Source organism: Sardina pilchardus, chromosome 9, assembly GCF_963854185.1.
Source record: "Sardina pilchardus chromosome 9, fSarPil1.1, whole genome shotgun sequence".
NCBI lineage: Eukaryota > Metazoa > Chordata > Actinopteri > Clupeiformes > Clupeidae > Sardina > Sardina pilchardus.
The window spans coordinates 3,390,437-3,404,862 of record NC_085002.1 but is presented as its reverse complement, the minus strand read 5'-3'; the positions used below and the strand labels follow the sequence as shown (position 1 = coordinate 3,404,862).

At 41.0% G+C, this 14,426-nt stretch overlaps 1 protein-coding gene across 2 annotated transcripts in view; it reads left to right on the top strand.

Moving 5' to 3' along the window:
* The window catches only part of gls2b (glutaminase 2b (liver, mitochondrial)), a 19,721-nt gene extending 7,225 nt beyond the window's left edge, over positions 1-12,496 (top strand). Inside the window, exons 8-20 of one of the 2 annotated variants that reach the window (XM_062545277.1) lie at positions 1,425-1,457; positions 1,594-1,652; positions 1,872-1,938; positions 2,700-2,750; positions 3,174-3,350; positions 4,539-4,670; positions 5,289-5,381; positions 6,588-6,623; positions 7,225-7,286; positions 8,038-8,114; positions 8,444-8,507; positions 9,932-9,998; positions 10,986-12,496. In XM_062545277.1, the coding sequence (XP_062401261.1) occupies positions 1,425-1,457; positions 1,594-1,652; positions 1,872-1,938; positions 2,700-2,750; positions 3,174-3,350; positions 4,539-4,670; positions 5,289-5,381; positions 6,588-6,623; positions 7,225-7,286; positions 8,038-8,114; positions 8,444-8,507; positions 9,932-9,998; positions 10,986-11,072 (1,005 nt within the window). In that variant the 3' untranslated portion in view covers positions 11,073-12,496. The remainder of the gene's footprint in view (positions 1-1,424; positions 1,458-1,593; positions 1,653-1,871; positions 1,939-2,699; positions 2,751-3,173; positions 3,351-4,538; positions 4,671-5,288; positions 5,382-6,587; positions 6,624-7,224; positions 7,287-8,037; positions 8,115-8,443; positions 8,508-9,931; positions 9,999-10,985) is intronic. The other variant, XM_062545278.1, reaches the window with a different exon arrangement.
* The last annotated feature ends 1,930 nt before the right edge of the window (positions 12,497-14,426 follow it).

The following is a 14,426-nucleotide window of genomic DNA, read 5'->3' as shown; positions in this document are numbered from 1 at the left end:
ATAAGCACATTCTCTGCATAACAATCATTTACAATTTCTACAACTCACTAAAACGCACTCAAAAGAGTAAACACAGGTTTAAAACCAGGTGTTCCTGGTCCTTAGTCTTTTGCTGTAGAGGCTATGTGTATGCTGTGCTTTTGCGCAACAGTTTTTGTAGCCATATTACACAAACGTGCTGTCAAATTGCACAAAGCGCTATATAAATGTGTTGAATGTTGTTGTTGAATACACACACACACACACACACACACACACACACACACACACACACACACACACAGGCGTTTGAGCTGATAAAGACATGGACATTGTTGCAGTGTAGGGAGCAGGATTGGATGACGGCGGGCGCTTTAGGGAGATTAAAGTCAACCTTTGAGAGCAGGGGAAGTGCCATCTGACATTTGATGTGCAGATTTGGAGTTGCTAATAATTTGAAGAGACTTAGCATGTGTGATGTGATCTGTAGCAGGCCATGACGGTGTGTGTGGCGAGGGCAAGCGGAGTGTGTGCCACACTGCCTCTCTGTACATTATTTTGTTGCATAGACCTTATAAAACATGTGCTGTGCATAAAACACAACAATATGGATATTTTTTTTAAAGTATTTTTTGGGGCTTTTTATGCCTGTATTGATAGATACAGTGGAGAATGACATGAAGTGAATGGGAGAGAGAGCAGGGGTGGGGTCCGGAAAGGACCTCGGGGCGGAAATCGAACCCGGGTCGCCGGTGTATATGGTGCAGGTGCCCCAGCCAGTTGCTCCACAGCTGGGGCCAACATATTGGATTTTTAACTTCCACATTGTAATGGTTGGACGTTTTTGAACCAACGACAAACATGCGATGAGGAAAATAGCATGAACATATAATCATTATATACCAGTGCACCCTCAGCAACTGTAATAATAAGTAATAAACTAATCCTAACCATTCTATATGCCGAAACAGCTGTGTTTGCAATACTAAAATAACTCACTCTAATTTGAAGAGTCTTAGCGTGTGTGCTGTGATCTTTATTGCTGTCTTGAGGGAGGATTTAAGGAGCGCACCCTTGTGAACTGAGGCGGAGCGTGCCAGAGTTACTCCACATTAACAGCACGTGAACACGATCTCTAACCTATGAAGGCCCACGGTGGCAGCGCTCCACAAAGCAACCAGAGATTAGTCTGGAGTCATCAGTTAAGCAGTCGGAGGACTGGACCTCATGTGTGAAATGAACGTAAACAATTGCATTAACCAATCAGTCGTACTTCACTTGATGAGGATGCCTTTTACTGTTTAGATAGACAGTAGACCAACAATGTCTAGTTAGTGTACAAATAATAATTTACTACTGTGGTAATAAATAATTGCCTTATATAACAGTTAGTTCCTTTTTAAAATTAATTATTTTTTACCTGGTTGTACATGTCTCCCTTCTAGCCTGGCACAAACAAGGCAGAAAAGTTTGACTATGTGAGTATCAGCATTAACACATTAACTCAACGTTTAGGCTTTAACTTTGACATAAAATATAAAATGTTCTTTTATCTTGCCACTGTCATTTATCACGGGTCTGAAGGGCATTGCTGGTGTTTTCCGTGTATTTCAGGTGATGGACTTTGTGAAGAAGATGGCTGGTCAGGAATATGTGGGCTTCAGTAATGCCACGTGAGTGGACAATTGAAGCTAAACCTAGCCTAGCCACTGATGCCTTTTATGATTGATTAAACTTTAAAGCAGCAATATATTTGTGTATCGTTAGATAAATGTATATAGATATTTTTCAACAAACCTCAAGCCCTGAATGAGTTGATGTGTAGTTGTAGGCTAGTATAAATATCAGCTTGCTAGTTTGTGGCACTACCAACCAGTGTCCCTTCTTTACAGGTTCCAATCGGAAAAGGAAACGGGAGACAGGAACTTTGCCATTGGATACTACCTGAAAGAGAAGAGGGTTAGTTATGTGCCTTTCAGTACCTCTTGGAATGCTGCATGCCATATCTGGCTACATCTGAATACTCTGTTGATTTCCTGTCAGTTACTTCCGTTATGCTAATGGTTCAGAGTAAACCGTTAATAACCCATTTGTAAACACAGTGAGGACAGAAGTAGGCTTATTTGTGAGTATGGTTAGGCTTAGTCTCAGGACATGGCTAAGGTTTTATAAGGTTTTAGGATCAGTTGATAAAACGTTTCATTATTATTATTTTTATGTATGATACGTTTCAGCAGATGAGCACCTTCGCAAGTACAGATACTAAAAGCTCAAATCAAAAGAATAAAAGTAAAAAAAAACAGTAGCAACACCTCAGTCCAACCTTCATCATGGTTGTGTGGTGTTGGACTATTCTCTTCTACTTACAGCGTAACTCCCCAGTGACCCTATAGGCTCTTTCTCTGCATTAAAGCACATCAAATAAGCCGTAGAGACATACAGTATTTCGTTGATCCACCACTACAGAGCTTGCCCCGGTATACGCAATAAACCCAAATTGCAAACAGTGGATTAGCTAAGGGCGGCTGATCAACAGAAAAGACTGTCTCCACGGGTTATTTGATGTGTTTCAGTGCAGAAAAAGACGCTGGGGGTCAATTTTTTTACGCTTTAATGTGGGTGTGCCCTTCTGGGTGTCCACATGTCTGTTCTCTGCATGTCTGGATTGGGAAGGGACAATCCACATCTAATGCTGGGGTCTTCTCATGTCTCTCGTGCAGTGTTTTCCACATGGGGCAGAGATGATCGACGCCTTGGATTTTTACTTCCAGGTAGATGCCGTTGTCATTCATCTATCTATCTATCTATCTACAGTATCTATCTATCTATCTATCTATCGATAGTACTTCCCCTAGATACAGTATGGCTTGAATGTGATATTCATATTGCGAAAATCGGCCTTAGACATGGAATGTTTGTTCCAGTCCATGATTTAAAATCTCACTTCTTCCTTTAGTGGTAAGTACACAGCAAGCCGGCATATTTTTCATTAAAGCTGTTTACATAGTGCGATCCTTCAGTCAGAATGCTCTCATTTTGGTGAGGTTTTTCAGTTCCCCAAAACACATTGTTTACTGTGCTCTGATGGTGATGTCTGCAGTCCTTCATCTTCATTGTCTTTATTTCTTCATCACTTGATATGCGTCATTGTCTGCTCACCTGTTGTCCCTTTCCCTGGCCTCTGATTGGCTCAGCTGTGCTCCATAGAGGTCACCTGTGAGTCAGGAAGTGTGATGGGAGCTACGCTGGCCAACGGCGGCATCTGTCCAATCACAGGCGAGCGTGTGCTGAGCGCGGAGGCCGTTCGGAACACCCTCAGTCTCATGCACTCCTGCGGCATGTACGACTTCTCCGGGCAGTTCGCCTTTCATGTGGGTCCTTCTCTTTCTCCTCTCCATTATGGCTGATAAGGGCCCGTGTCCATCAATCTAGTTTTTTGTGCCGATGGCGGCTATTTTCTATGCAAATCCTATGAAGTTCAGTGTTCACAGCGCTCAGCGCCCTCAGTGAAAAATAGTAGAATAGTGCTGGTCACTTCTCTATTGACGACCGCAACCTATCAACAATAAATACTTGATGTGCTCTGAAAATTAGGTTGAGGGCGCCGTGGATGCTAAAAAGACGTGATTGGTGTACACAGGCCTTAAATTGTCTGACAGTTTCCATTAAATAACTGGGGACAGTTTATTAAGAAATGGATGTTTTCAGTATCTTCTATTAATAAATAGGTATGAAATTGTATTATACTGTACATGTAAATATTTTATATTAAATACATCAAGTATTATAAAAAATAATACGAAGTCTGAAGCAACGATCACACCAGGAACGATAATGTAAGTATTACCATGATAAAAGCGTCCACTGACCAACGATAGCGATAAGTCTCTCCTTGTGTTAAAGGTATACTATGCAACGTTTTTCAGTTAATCAATTCGTTCCATACTGTTATATATGATTAAATGAGTCATTACCGGTCGAACAGTGTTTTTTTTGGCCGCTCTAGTGGTCTGTAGCGGTAAAACCACACTTGCAACTTCAGGAGACACCGGGCACGCACCCATGCTCTACTCCAGGAAGTGTCATGTAAAGTCTCATGAAAAGGCACGGCAGACTGACCGATTGAGGAGTTTTGTCAAATATACACGCTAAAGCTGTAGGGGAAGCTCTGCAGAGAAATATGCAAGCATAAAACGAGCGAAAATGAAAAGTGAAAGCGAAACTGGCGATGAAATAGCCAATCCTGCATAGTATACCTTTAATGAATGTGGTGGCTAAAATGTGATGGGTTCTGATTGGCTGTTAGCTTTTTATCGCTCTCAAAATCAGTCTGAAAGTGATCCCCAACGATATCGTTCTTCATGTCGTTATCGTTATAGTTTATGTATCGTCATTTGTATTACTAGAGCGATATTTCTTTATAGTAATTTTATAGTTACCGTTATAGTTATCGTTCTTGGTGTGAACGGTCCTTAAGTCAAAGAAGTAAGTAAAAATAATTGTGAGAACTTTAATGAATTAAATAGTTCATCATTTGGTGTAATCTGGTTTACTATCAGGTGGGCTTACCTGCAAAGTCAGGTGTGTCAGGTGCAGTCCTGCTAGTAGTTCCCAACGTCATGGGGATGATGTGCTGGTCGCCACCTTTGGACAAGGTGGGCAACAGCGTCCGAGGAATCGATTTCTGCCAGGTGAGACACTGATTGCTTAATGAAATACTAGTCTATCTATCAATACCACTTCATGACTGAGCTTCAGGGCAGCCATAACATTGACTTAGTTCTAGGATGTTCTATCTAACAACCTTAAAGGCGTCCTTTGTAAGTTTTTGTTATCTTAAAGTGTAATTCCGGAATAAAAATGAGCTAAGGTCTATTTATGGTAGTTAAATTCAAACTTCTAAACGAGAGCAAAATGACGTTAATTGGTGGAGCATTGTCAGTGGTATAAAACGCTATTTCATACCACTGACAATGCTCAAAATATAATTACACGTACAGTAGGTGGTAGTGTGGTGAGGGTCTCTACAGCCAAACTGAAATATTGTAAACTTTGAACGTGTACAGACAGGTTATAACAGAGAGGGTTAAAGCGGAGCGAGAGGTGCAAACGTTCAAACAGCAGACAGGAACTGTTCGAATTTTGCTTCCATAGAGATGCATTATGTTGCTCTATCTTGTCAATAATGAAGGATCTTTGGTTTGATCTTGCAGTGCTGCAAGAAGTAGCACAAAAAAACCCTGAACTACATTGGATTACCGTTGGATGGTCTGTCTTTGAAGATTCAAAATGTCAGCTTTCACTTGCAGGAGCTGGTGTCCCTGTTCAACTTTCACAACTATGACAACCTGAGACACTTTGTGAAGAAGCAAGACCCTCGCAGGCAGTCTGGAGACGATCGGGTGAGCCTGTTCTCCCACTTCCTACCATGTGTCCCCAAGCCACTGTTGTCACTGAGTCAGCATTCCCGGGGGTTAACCGTCTGGGATAGGGAAGGGAAATTCCCCTTGAAATAATCCCGGCCAAATGACAAATAACTCCCTGCATTTCTGTGTTTTATTTACATCTATTCTGTAAATAAAACCATGCCAATAATATTATTAAAGCAGCAAAATAGAGGAATTGAATATTTATACCCCTTGGCATAAATATTCAATGCCACGTAGGCTACAGTATGGCAATGTCTGCTTGGGAATGTGTTTGGGATCAGGTTGAGCTATTGGTTAGCAATTGCTGCAGCAGAATTATTTACCTCTTCCCTCTTCTCTATGCTAGTCTTTCATCATTATTCCCATCTCATTCTCCCTTTATTCGCTTCCACACAGTATGGACTATTTTATATAATTGCTTTTACAAACAGTATGGACTATTTTAAACCTATATCTATATAATTGCTTTTACAAACAGTATGGACTATTTTAAACCTATATCTATATAATTGCTCTTACAAACAGTATGGACTATTTTAAACCTGTATTTATTTAATTGCACTTGTGCAACAGCTTTCTCTTGTCTCACTTAAATTGATGTTTGATGCAGCTGCCCATTCTGAACTAGCAGGACGCAGCAGAAAGGGAGGGGTTATTGAAGCGAGACTTAACACAACTTGAATGACCCATAACATAGCATTGATGTGTATACCTAATAAGGAAATTGGAATTGTATACAGTAGACTCAGTACTGTTTGTAAGCCTGAAGTAGCTATAACGTCAAGTTCATCTCATTGCAACTCCGCATACTTGATTTAGCTCCAATAGGAGTGTGTGCCTCCTCTTCCTCTTCCTCCCCTGTCTGTTCATTTCATGCATCCTAATCTTGCGTGACAAGAAACACAAACTCTATGATAGGGACATAAAATGCTGCCAGACAAAACAAAAGCAAAACACATGGAGGTACAGTACTTGCACCATCGGATATCGCTACTAGTGGCTATATATGCAAATGCCACATCAGCTAGTATGGTTAGCGGTCTCAAAGGGATGATTTGCCTGGTTTAGTATCATCCGTGGGGATAATGTAGAATAACTGACATTGCAACATTGTAACTAATTTGGCATGATGCTGTAACAGTTATCATTTCTATTCTACCTCAAATCTGTTGACTGCAGAACCCCTCTTCTTCAAAGACCCCAGCAGCCATACAGGTTTTGTAGCCCGCTTGAATGCACACTTTGAATGTTACTGTATCAGAGCGCCTCTGGTTCTCCCTCCACTGACGCTAACTGATAGATTTGCTGTGATTGGCTGGATGGCCGTTCAACAATCAAATTAACAGACATATGTTTGTTGATTACAACCTGTTTGTAGCCTATGAGTGTGTGTGTGTGTGTGTGTGTGTGTGTGTGTGTGTGTGTGTGTGTGTGTGTGTGTGTGTGTGTGTGTGTGTGTGTGTGTGTGTGTGTGTGTGTGTGTGTGTGTGTGTGTGTGGATGGGTGTGTGTGGGTGTGTGTGTGTGTGTGGTGTTTGTGTGTGTGGGTTGGGTATATAGTGTGTGTGTGTGTGTGTGTGTGTGTGTGTGTGTGTGTGTGTGTTTTCAGATACAGAGTTCCAACTGTTACCGGGAGCGTTGTTTACATTATTTTAGTTTAATTTTAATCTGTTTCAGCAACAGTGTGGGTGTCATAACACCCCCACTCCCCTGGCTTGCAATGCCTATAGCCATATGGGCAACAACACACCAGATTAATTCTCTAACAAACGTTGAAACAGTCCAGGCGGTTAATGGATTATGTTGTAATTCCACAGAACAAGTCCATAGTGAATCTGATGTTTGCTGCTTACAGCGGAGATGTCTCTGCCCTAAGGAGGTAACAGAAACACATCAAAGTTTCACGTTCTGAAGTTTGTCCAGTTTCTAAATGATTGTCTGTCCTAGGCAGACTTACCATATACCAGCTGTACTACAGGTCCTGGCACAACAATCACTAGGGGAAATATTATAATCTGGGGAATAAATATGATAGAAAACATTTTATTAATAATGATAATAATAATAGTAATAATCTTTATTTATAGAGCGCTTTTCTAAACATAGTTATCGTAACGACATCATTACCTGACCGGCCTTTATAGGCGACCACTTCCCTGTACATGCAGCCTTACAACAGTATTTTAAAGCTCTTCGAGTCACGGTAAAATGCCATTTTTGGTACAGTAGCCTACATAGCTAATTTATTTACATGAAAGAAGAGGAATGCCGGTGCAACACATTATGTCCTCTTTAGGATTTATTTAAAAGGTGCAAAACATGACTAACGTTTCGACGTTGCACCGGCATTCCTCTTCTTTCATGCGCCTCTGTCCTGGCCTGGTTGCACCAGATTGTCGCACTACTGCAGAAGCGCGGAGAACCTTCCTTTGTTTGCTAATTTAGATACACTTATGGTGTGGGTGTTTGCGTTTCTTTACGAATCCTCCGTCTTAGTTTGTATAGAAATGACTATTAAGCTGCACGTACACGGAAGTGGTCGCGTATAAAGGCGTATAAAGGCTGGTCGGGTAGAGATGTCGTTACGATACGAGTGCTTTTAAGTGCCCCTAACATGTCCCTGTCCGCAGGTTTGCGCTGTCCTCTCTGGATATGGAGATGAAGGACTATGACTCCCGCACAGCCCTACATGTGGCAGCAGCTGAAGGTAAGGTGGGCCTTTTTCCCCTCACTCACCACAGCCACACACTGCCACTCCTCTATAGCGCTTATTCCATTCAAAAGTTAATTTGCTTAAAAACCATGCGCATCAAAAGCTACTGTAGTGCGATACATGTGATGGAAAATGACTTATATCGCTCTAACGTCGGTTTTGTCGTGATGCATGGTTCTATATAGCCCCCCAAGAACCCTTTTTTAAGAGTGGACATCCTCTTCTTACTCATCCAGCTATAGCATTGAGCAGTACCCCTCCTGCGTTTGCACTGTGTGTCTCAGTTGGCTTCCTGTCTCATCAGTGTGTTGTTGTACTCTCAGGTCATACAGAGGTCGTGCGGTTCCTGACCAAAGTCTGCAAGGTCAACCCTTTTGTGAAGGACAGGTAAGGACAGAGCTGACCTACACTAAGTGTACAGTAGGAGGAACTACACAAGTCTTTCATTCACTTTCAACTTGTCTGGAAAAGTTCACAATCACAAGTTCACAAATGGTATTGAACTCTGTGGGCAGTCCTCAGTTATACAGGCTTGTTTTTACCCTCCTTAAGTGTTGCTTCTTAACCATCATCATCATGTATGTGTATAATGTAGGCCTACAATTTTATTGATAGGTAATACATGGCTAAAGGATAGTTGGAGATTGATATTTACATTGGTTTAGGAACGAATAAGGTGTTAAACATGACTTTGTTTTAGACATTAGTTTAGGACTAATTAAGGTGTTGAATATGGCTTTGTTTTAGCATGGGAGAGAAATTATTAAGGCGTTGATCATGGTTTTTGTTTAGACATGGTTTTGGAATGAGTAAGGTGTTTAATATGGCTTTGTTTAGACATGGTTTTAGGAATGAGTAAGTTGTTGAGCATGGTTGTTTTACACATTGGTTTAAGAATGAGTATGAATATGGCTTTGTTTTAGACATGGTTTAGGAATTAATACGGTGTTTAATATGGCTGTGCTTAGACATTGTTTAGGAATTAATGAGTGTTCAACATGACTGTCTTAGACATGGTTGAGGAATCAGTAAGTTGTTGAACATGGTTGTTTTAGACATGGTTTAGGAATGAGTAAGTTGTTGAACATGGTTGTTTTAGACATGGTTTAGGAATGAGTAAGATGTTGAATATGGCTTTGACACGGTTTAGGAATGAATAAGTTGTTGAATATGGCTTTGTTTTAGACATGGTTTAGGAATGAATAAGGTGTTTAATATGGATTTGTTTAGACATGGTTTTAGGAATGAGTAAGTTGTTGAGCATGGTTGTTTTACACATTGGTTTAAGAGTGAGTATGAATATGGCTTTGTTTAGACATTGTTTAGGAATTAATGAGTGTGCAACATGACTGTCTTAGACATGGTTGAGGAATCAGTAAGTTGTTGAACATGGTTGTTTTAGACACGGTTTAGGAATGAGTAAGTTGTTGAATATGGCTTTGTTTAGACATGGTTTAAGAATGAGTATGAATATGGCTTTGCTTAGACATTGTTTAGGAATTATTGAGGTTTTGCACATGGCTTTGTTTTAGACATGGTTTAGGAATGAGTAAGATGTTGAATATGGCTTTGTTTTAGACATGGTTTAGAAATGAATAAGGTGTTGAATATGGCTTTGTTTTAGACATGGTTTAGAAATGAGTAAGGTGTTGAATATAGCTTTGTTTTAGACACATGGTTTAGAAATGAGTAAGGTGTTGATTATGGCTTTGTTGTAGACATGGTTTAGAAATGAATAAGGTGTTGAATATGGCTTTGTTGTAGACATTAGTTTAGAAATGAATAAGGTGTTGAATATGGCTTTGTTGCAGATGGGGTAACATGGCGCTGGATGACGCCATGCAGTTTGGCCAGGATGAGGTGGTGAAGCTGTTGCAGGTACGTCCAAATCACTCCAGCATCACTCTTGCAGATCACACAGCCTGCACTGCACTGTAGTCAGAGACATGTGCGGCAGTTAAAGAGGAACTATGCAGGTTTGGCGAAGTCTTCGCTGTTTTCTCGTTTTTATGCTTGCAGGTTTCTCTGCAGAGCTTCCCCTACAGCTTTAGTGTGTATTTTACAACACTATTCAATCAGTCAGTCTGCTATTTCATGAGCATGATTGCGAGGCTGAGAAACTTTCTGTTTTGTCACTGCCACCGATCCAGTGGCACAAACTTGCAAGCGTGGGTTTTTCCGCTCACAGGCGCTAGGGGGAAACGAGACAGCCATCATTCAACCCCAAATAAGTCAAATTAACCATTCCAATGACTCCGAAGCTGATCAGTTGAGGCAAATGAAGCTAAAAAAACTTGCATAGTTCATCTTTAAATACTACACAAAAATATGATACAGTAATGGCATGTGCCATATAGGACAGATCATTATGTACAACTTTAGCACATTTTGAATTTGATGCCAGTAACATGTCTCAAAAAAGTTAAGATAGGGGCAACACAAGGCTGGAAAAGTTGTGTACTAATAAGGACAACAAAAGGAGGAACATTTCACAACTAATTAGGTGAACTGGAACCATGAATCGGGACAAAAAAAGAGCTTCCTAGTGTCTCCCAGAAGTAAAGATGTGGATGCATTCATCACTTTGGACTTTTTCGGAATTCGGGTTGTAAATAAAGCACAATATGTTGCAAACAAGAATGTTAGTTCATGCATACAGTAGGTAACTCAGGCTCTCAACTAGGGGAGTGCATCATAATCTTAGGGGAGGGCCAACATAGCTCTTAATTTCTCCTTATTTGGGCAAAGATGGTAGCTTTTTTGTTGGCGAACTTCAGAGGTCTATGACCACTAAAGCTGTGACATCGGTATCTATGACTAACTCCATGAGCACTGAGTCTGGGCTGCTTTTGGCGCCATCTGCAGGAGTACCATCAGAACTGCAGCGAGGCCCAGAGCACACAGGCAGGAGAGGAGAGCGACAAACTGAAGACGGTGGAGGGAGTGGTGTGAGAGGACACGCCCACTTCTCCTCAAACCTCATGACCACCAGATAACACAACACACCAGCGCATGTGTGGAAAAGACCTGTTCGCTCTCATGACGGGACAAGTTGGTCTGTTTTGGAGGTTTGCTGATTGGTGTATTATATAGATGGCCATTTTTGTAGCGAATGATCACAGACCCCAGGAATCTCAGAGATCGTTTTCTTTCCCACTCAGAATCTATTTTTACTTAAAGATGGCTGTTAAAATGTACATCATAATATTGCTTAGCGCAGCTTTAATGTGGCAGCCTAGGTGTGCTATGTAGAGCATAACAAAGTGGGATATCGATATCTCTGAATACTGACCGGTGAGGCTTCCCTTAGCGCGATCAATAGATGGGATTGATGTTATTTCTCTGTTTTGGCCAGTGTGTTGTTGTTATGCTGTGGATTGATTCTGTCACACACACTGAGGAGAGGAGAGGGAGATGCAGGTAAAGATGCAGGCAGAAGGTTGTTACTGTCTGATGGTGAGGCGGTCAACAACCAGCTCAGTGGCACTGTTCCCTGCTGCGCCCCTGATTACCTGACATGCTCTATGGCTCACTATGCACCCCTGTTGGCCATTCTATACAGAAACATGCAAGATGTTTTGAGCACATACTCAAAATGGACAGCTAGGGGGCGCTATGAGCAGTTTGCACACCCTGAGGAAGATGCCATTACATTAGCAGACAAACGTTGGTGTACTGTACGTGTTTCAAACAGAGGTGCACATCCCGGGTTCAGAGAGTAAAAGTCCTGCCAAGTGTTTGATCCAACCATTTAGTAAACCAGCTCATCCTAATTACTGTACCAACCCCAGGTAGATCAGATAATTAGCGATATCACCTGTGTTACTGTAAGTGCACAGGTAGAAAGAATATATGGCAGGACTTTTACTTTCTGGATCTGGGATGTCCGCCTCTGGTTTCAAATGCTTGTAGCCCAGTAAATAAAGGCTTTTTACTATTATAAATCCACCTTAGTGCCTGGGCCTGGATGTATTATGCATATACGTATACGAGATATTGTATTTAGATATCATTTATCCACTTTTTTTCTGGATTGGCTAAAAGTCTATTAAGTCAGAACCATAGGCTGCACCTTTAAGAGTAGATCTATCGTGTACATCTCATATCTATTGTAAATACTTTTATCAAACATACTGTATAAAAGTAAATAGTACAATGTATGTAAATATGTCTATTTTTGTCTGTATTTTCAGTGTTTTATCGTCTGAAATTTCACCTTAAGAGGCCTTTTTACATATCTGTTATGCAAAAAGCTGTGACAAAATGACGTTTTCCTAAGTTGTTTCTTGTTCCAATATCTTCTTTGATGTATTCTGGTTGCCTAAGCGCAGTAGATGTAAGGGCACGGTTTATTGAAATAAAATGACATTGTAGAACCACAGACAAATTAATTTTCTGTTTATAATATCATATAACTAGAAAAGAGTGCAGACCTCTGCTTGTATTGTTCTTCCTAGGTTGTCATACATTTGAACCTAAACTATTCTGATTGCCACCACGTGGCCATACATCACTAAGTGAAAAACATAAACGGCTCCGGAATCCCGACGGTGTTACGCATCACTCCCAAAATGTTATCTTTTCTTCTTGGGTCATTTCTGACCTTCCCTGAAAATGTTATGTGTTGAGTTACCTTGCTAACAAACAGACAGACAGACAAACAAACAAACCCCGATGAAAACAACCTCCTTGGCGGAGGTAATAAAACTTTATAGTCTGGATGGAGTGGTGACAGAGCTGACAGTAATGATAGAGGCCAGATGTCCCACAGAGTCGTAACCCATGATCAGAGAGCAGAGGGAGAGCATCAGAAGGAATTGCCAGTGTTGATTTATCTGTGTTCAGATTAGTAATCTAGAGTCAGAATGGCAGATTAGTAATCTAGAGTCAGATTTGAGTACTGTGGTTGAGGGAAGGATTTAACCCTGAATCAGCACCAAAGCTAGACGGATATCAGAATGATCTGATGTACTGTATTATGTTGATGTGTGTTTATGTTTGGATTTGCATGTGTTTGTACTCACACACACACACACACACACACACACACACACACACACACAGGTCCTTGCAGATTTCAGAGTCGTTTCCTCCTTGCTACCTGTGGAGCTACAGGTGTCACACACACACACACACACACACACACGCACACACACACACACACACACACACACACACACACACACACACACACACAGACCAAGAAAAGATCACAGACCGACCAAACTCTTACCGCTTTTTGAAGGAGTTGTAAGACTCACACTGTCAACAACACCTTGCATGTCTTTCTATTACTTACATTCAAAAACTCTAATTCTAACATGGTTGTTTTTACATGCAACCACTAGAGGGCGGTAAAAGCCTTCCATCAGAAGGGCACCGTCACACCCAACCGTATACTGCCTGGATAATGGTTTCTCATCAGCAGCTACTAAATTATATGTCTGCTTTATGATTTATAGTAAAACCTAACATGTAAGTTGTTAGGGGAATTAGTGACACATAACAGTATCACTAGATAACATCATTACATTAACTAGAGCTATAATTAAACTTGCAAATTTGTTACCATGGCTCAGCAACAAAGTAATTTTCCCAGTTTTTGGTCATGCCATTTTTTTTTTTTTTTTTTTGCATTGCATTGCATTGCAGCAATAGTTATCAGACTGGGAAGTAGGACTGCCCAGTCTGCTACTGATAACAGACATTCGCATTCCTCTGTCTGAGAGATTGTTTCTGCAGAGTCACTGTTAGTGATACATTTGTTCCTGACTCATAGCTGTGAGAAATCTGTTTTGACTTGGGGGGCTGACAGCTCGTGGCTCAGGGGGCGTTGGTGTTATTAACCTCTAACGGAAAAATAGACAGATGTGAAAATATAGATGTAGCAAATAGGAAAGACACATGCGTCTGAGTGCTCACAGAGCTAATATCCTTATGGAACATGTGTCTGATCTCACAGAGCTAATATCCTTATGGAACATGTGTCTGATCTCACAGAGCTCCTTACGGAACATGTGTCTGATCTCACAGAGCTAATATCCTCTGATCTCACAGAGCTAATATCCTTACGGAACATGTGTCTGATCTCACAGAGCTAATATCCTTATGGAACATGTGTCTGATCTCACAGAGCTAATATCCTTATGGAACATGTGTCTGATCTCACAGAGCTTATATCCTTATGGAACATGTGTCTGATCTCACAGAGCTAATATCCTTACGGAACATGTGTCTGATCTCACAGAGCTAATATCCTTACGGAACATGTGTCTGATCTCACAGAGCTAATATCCTTACGGAACA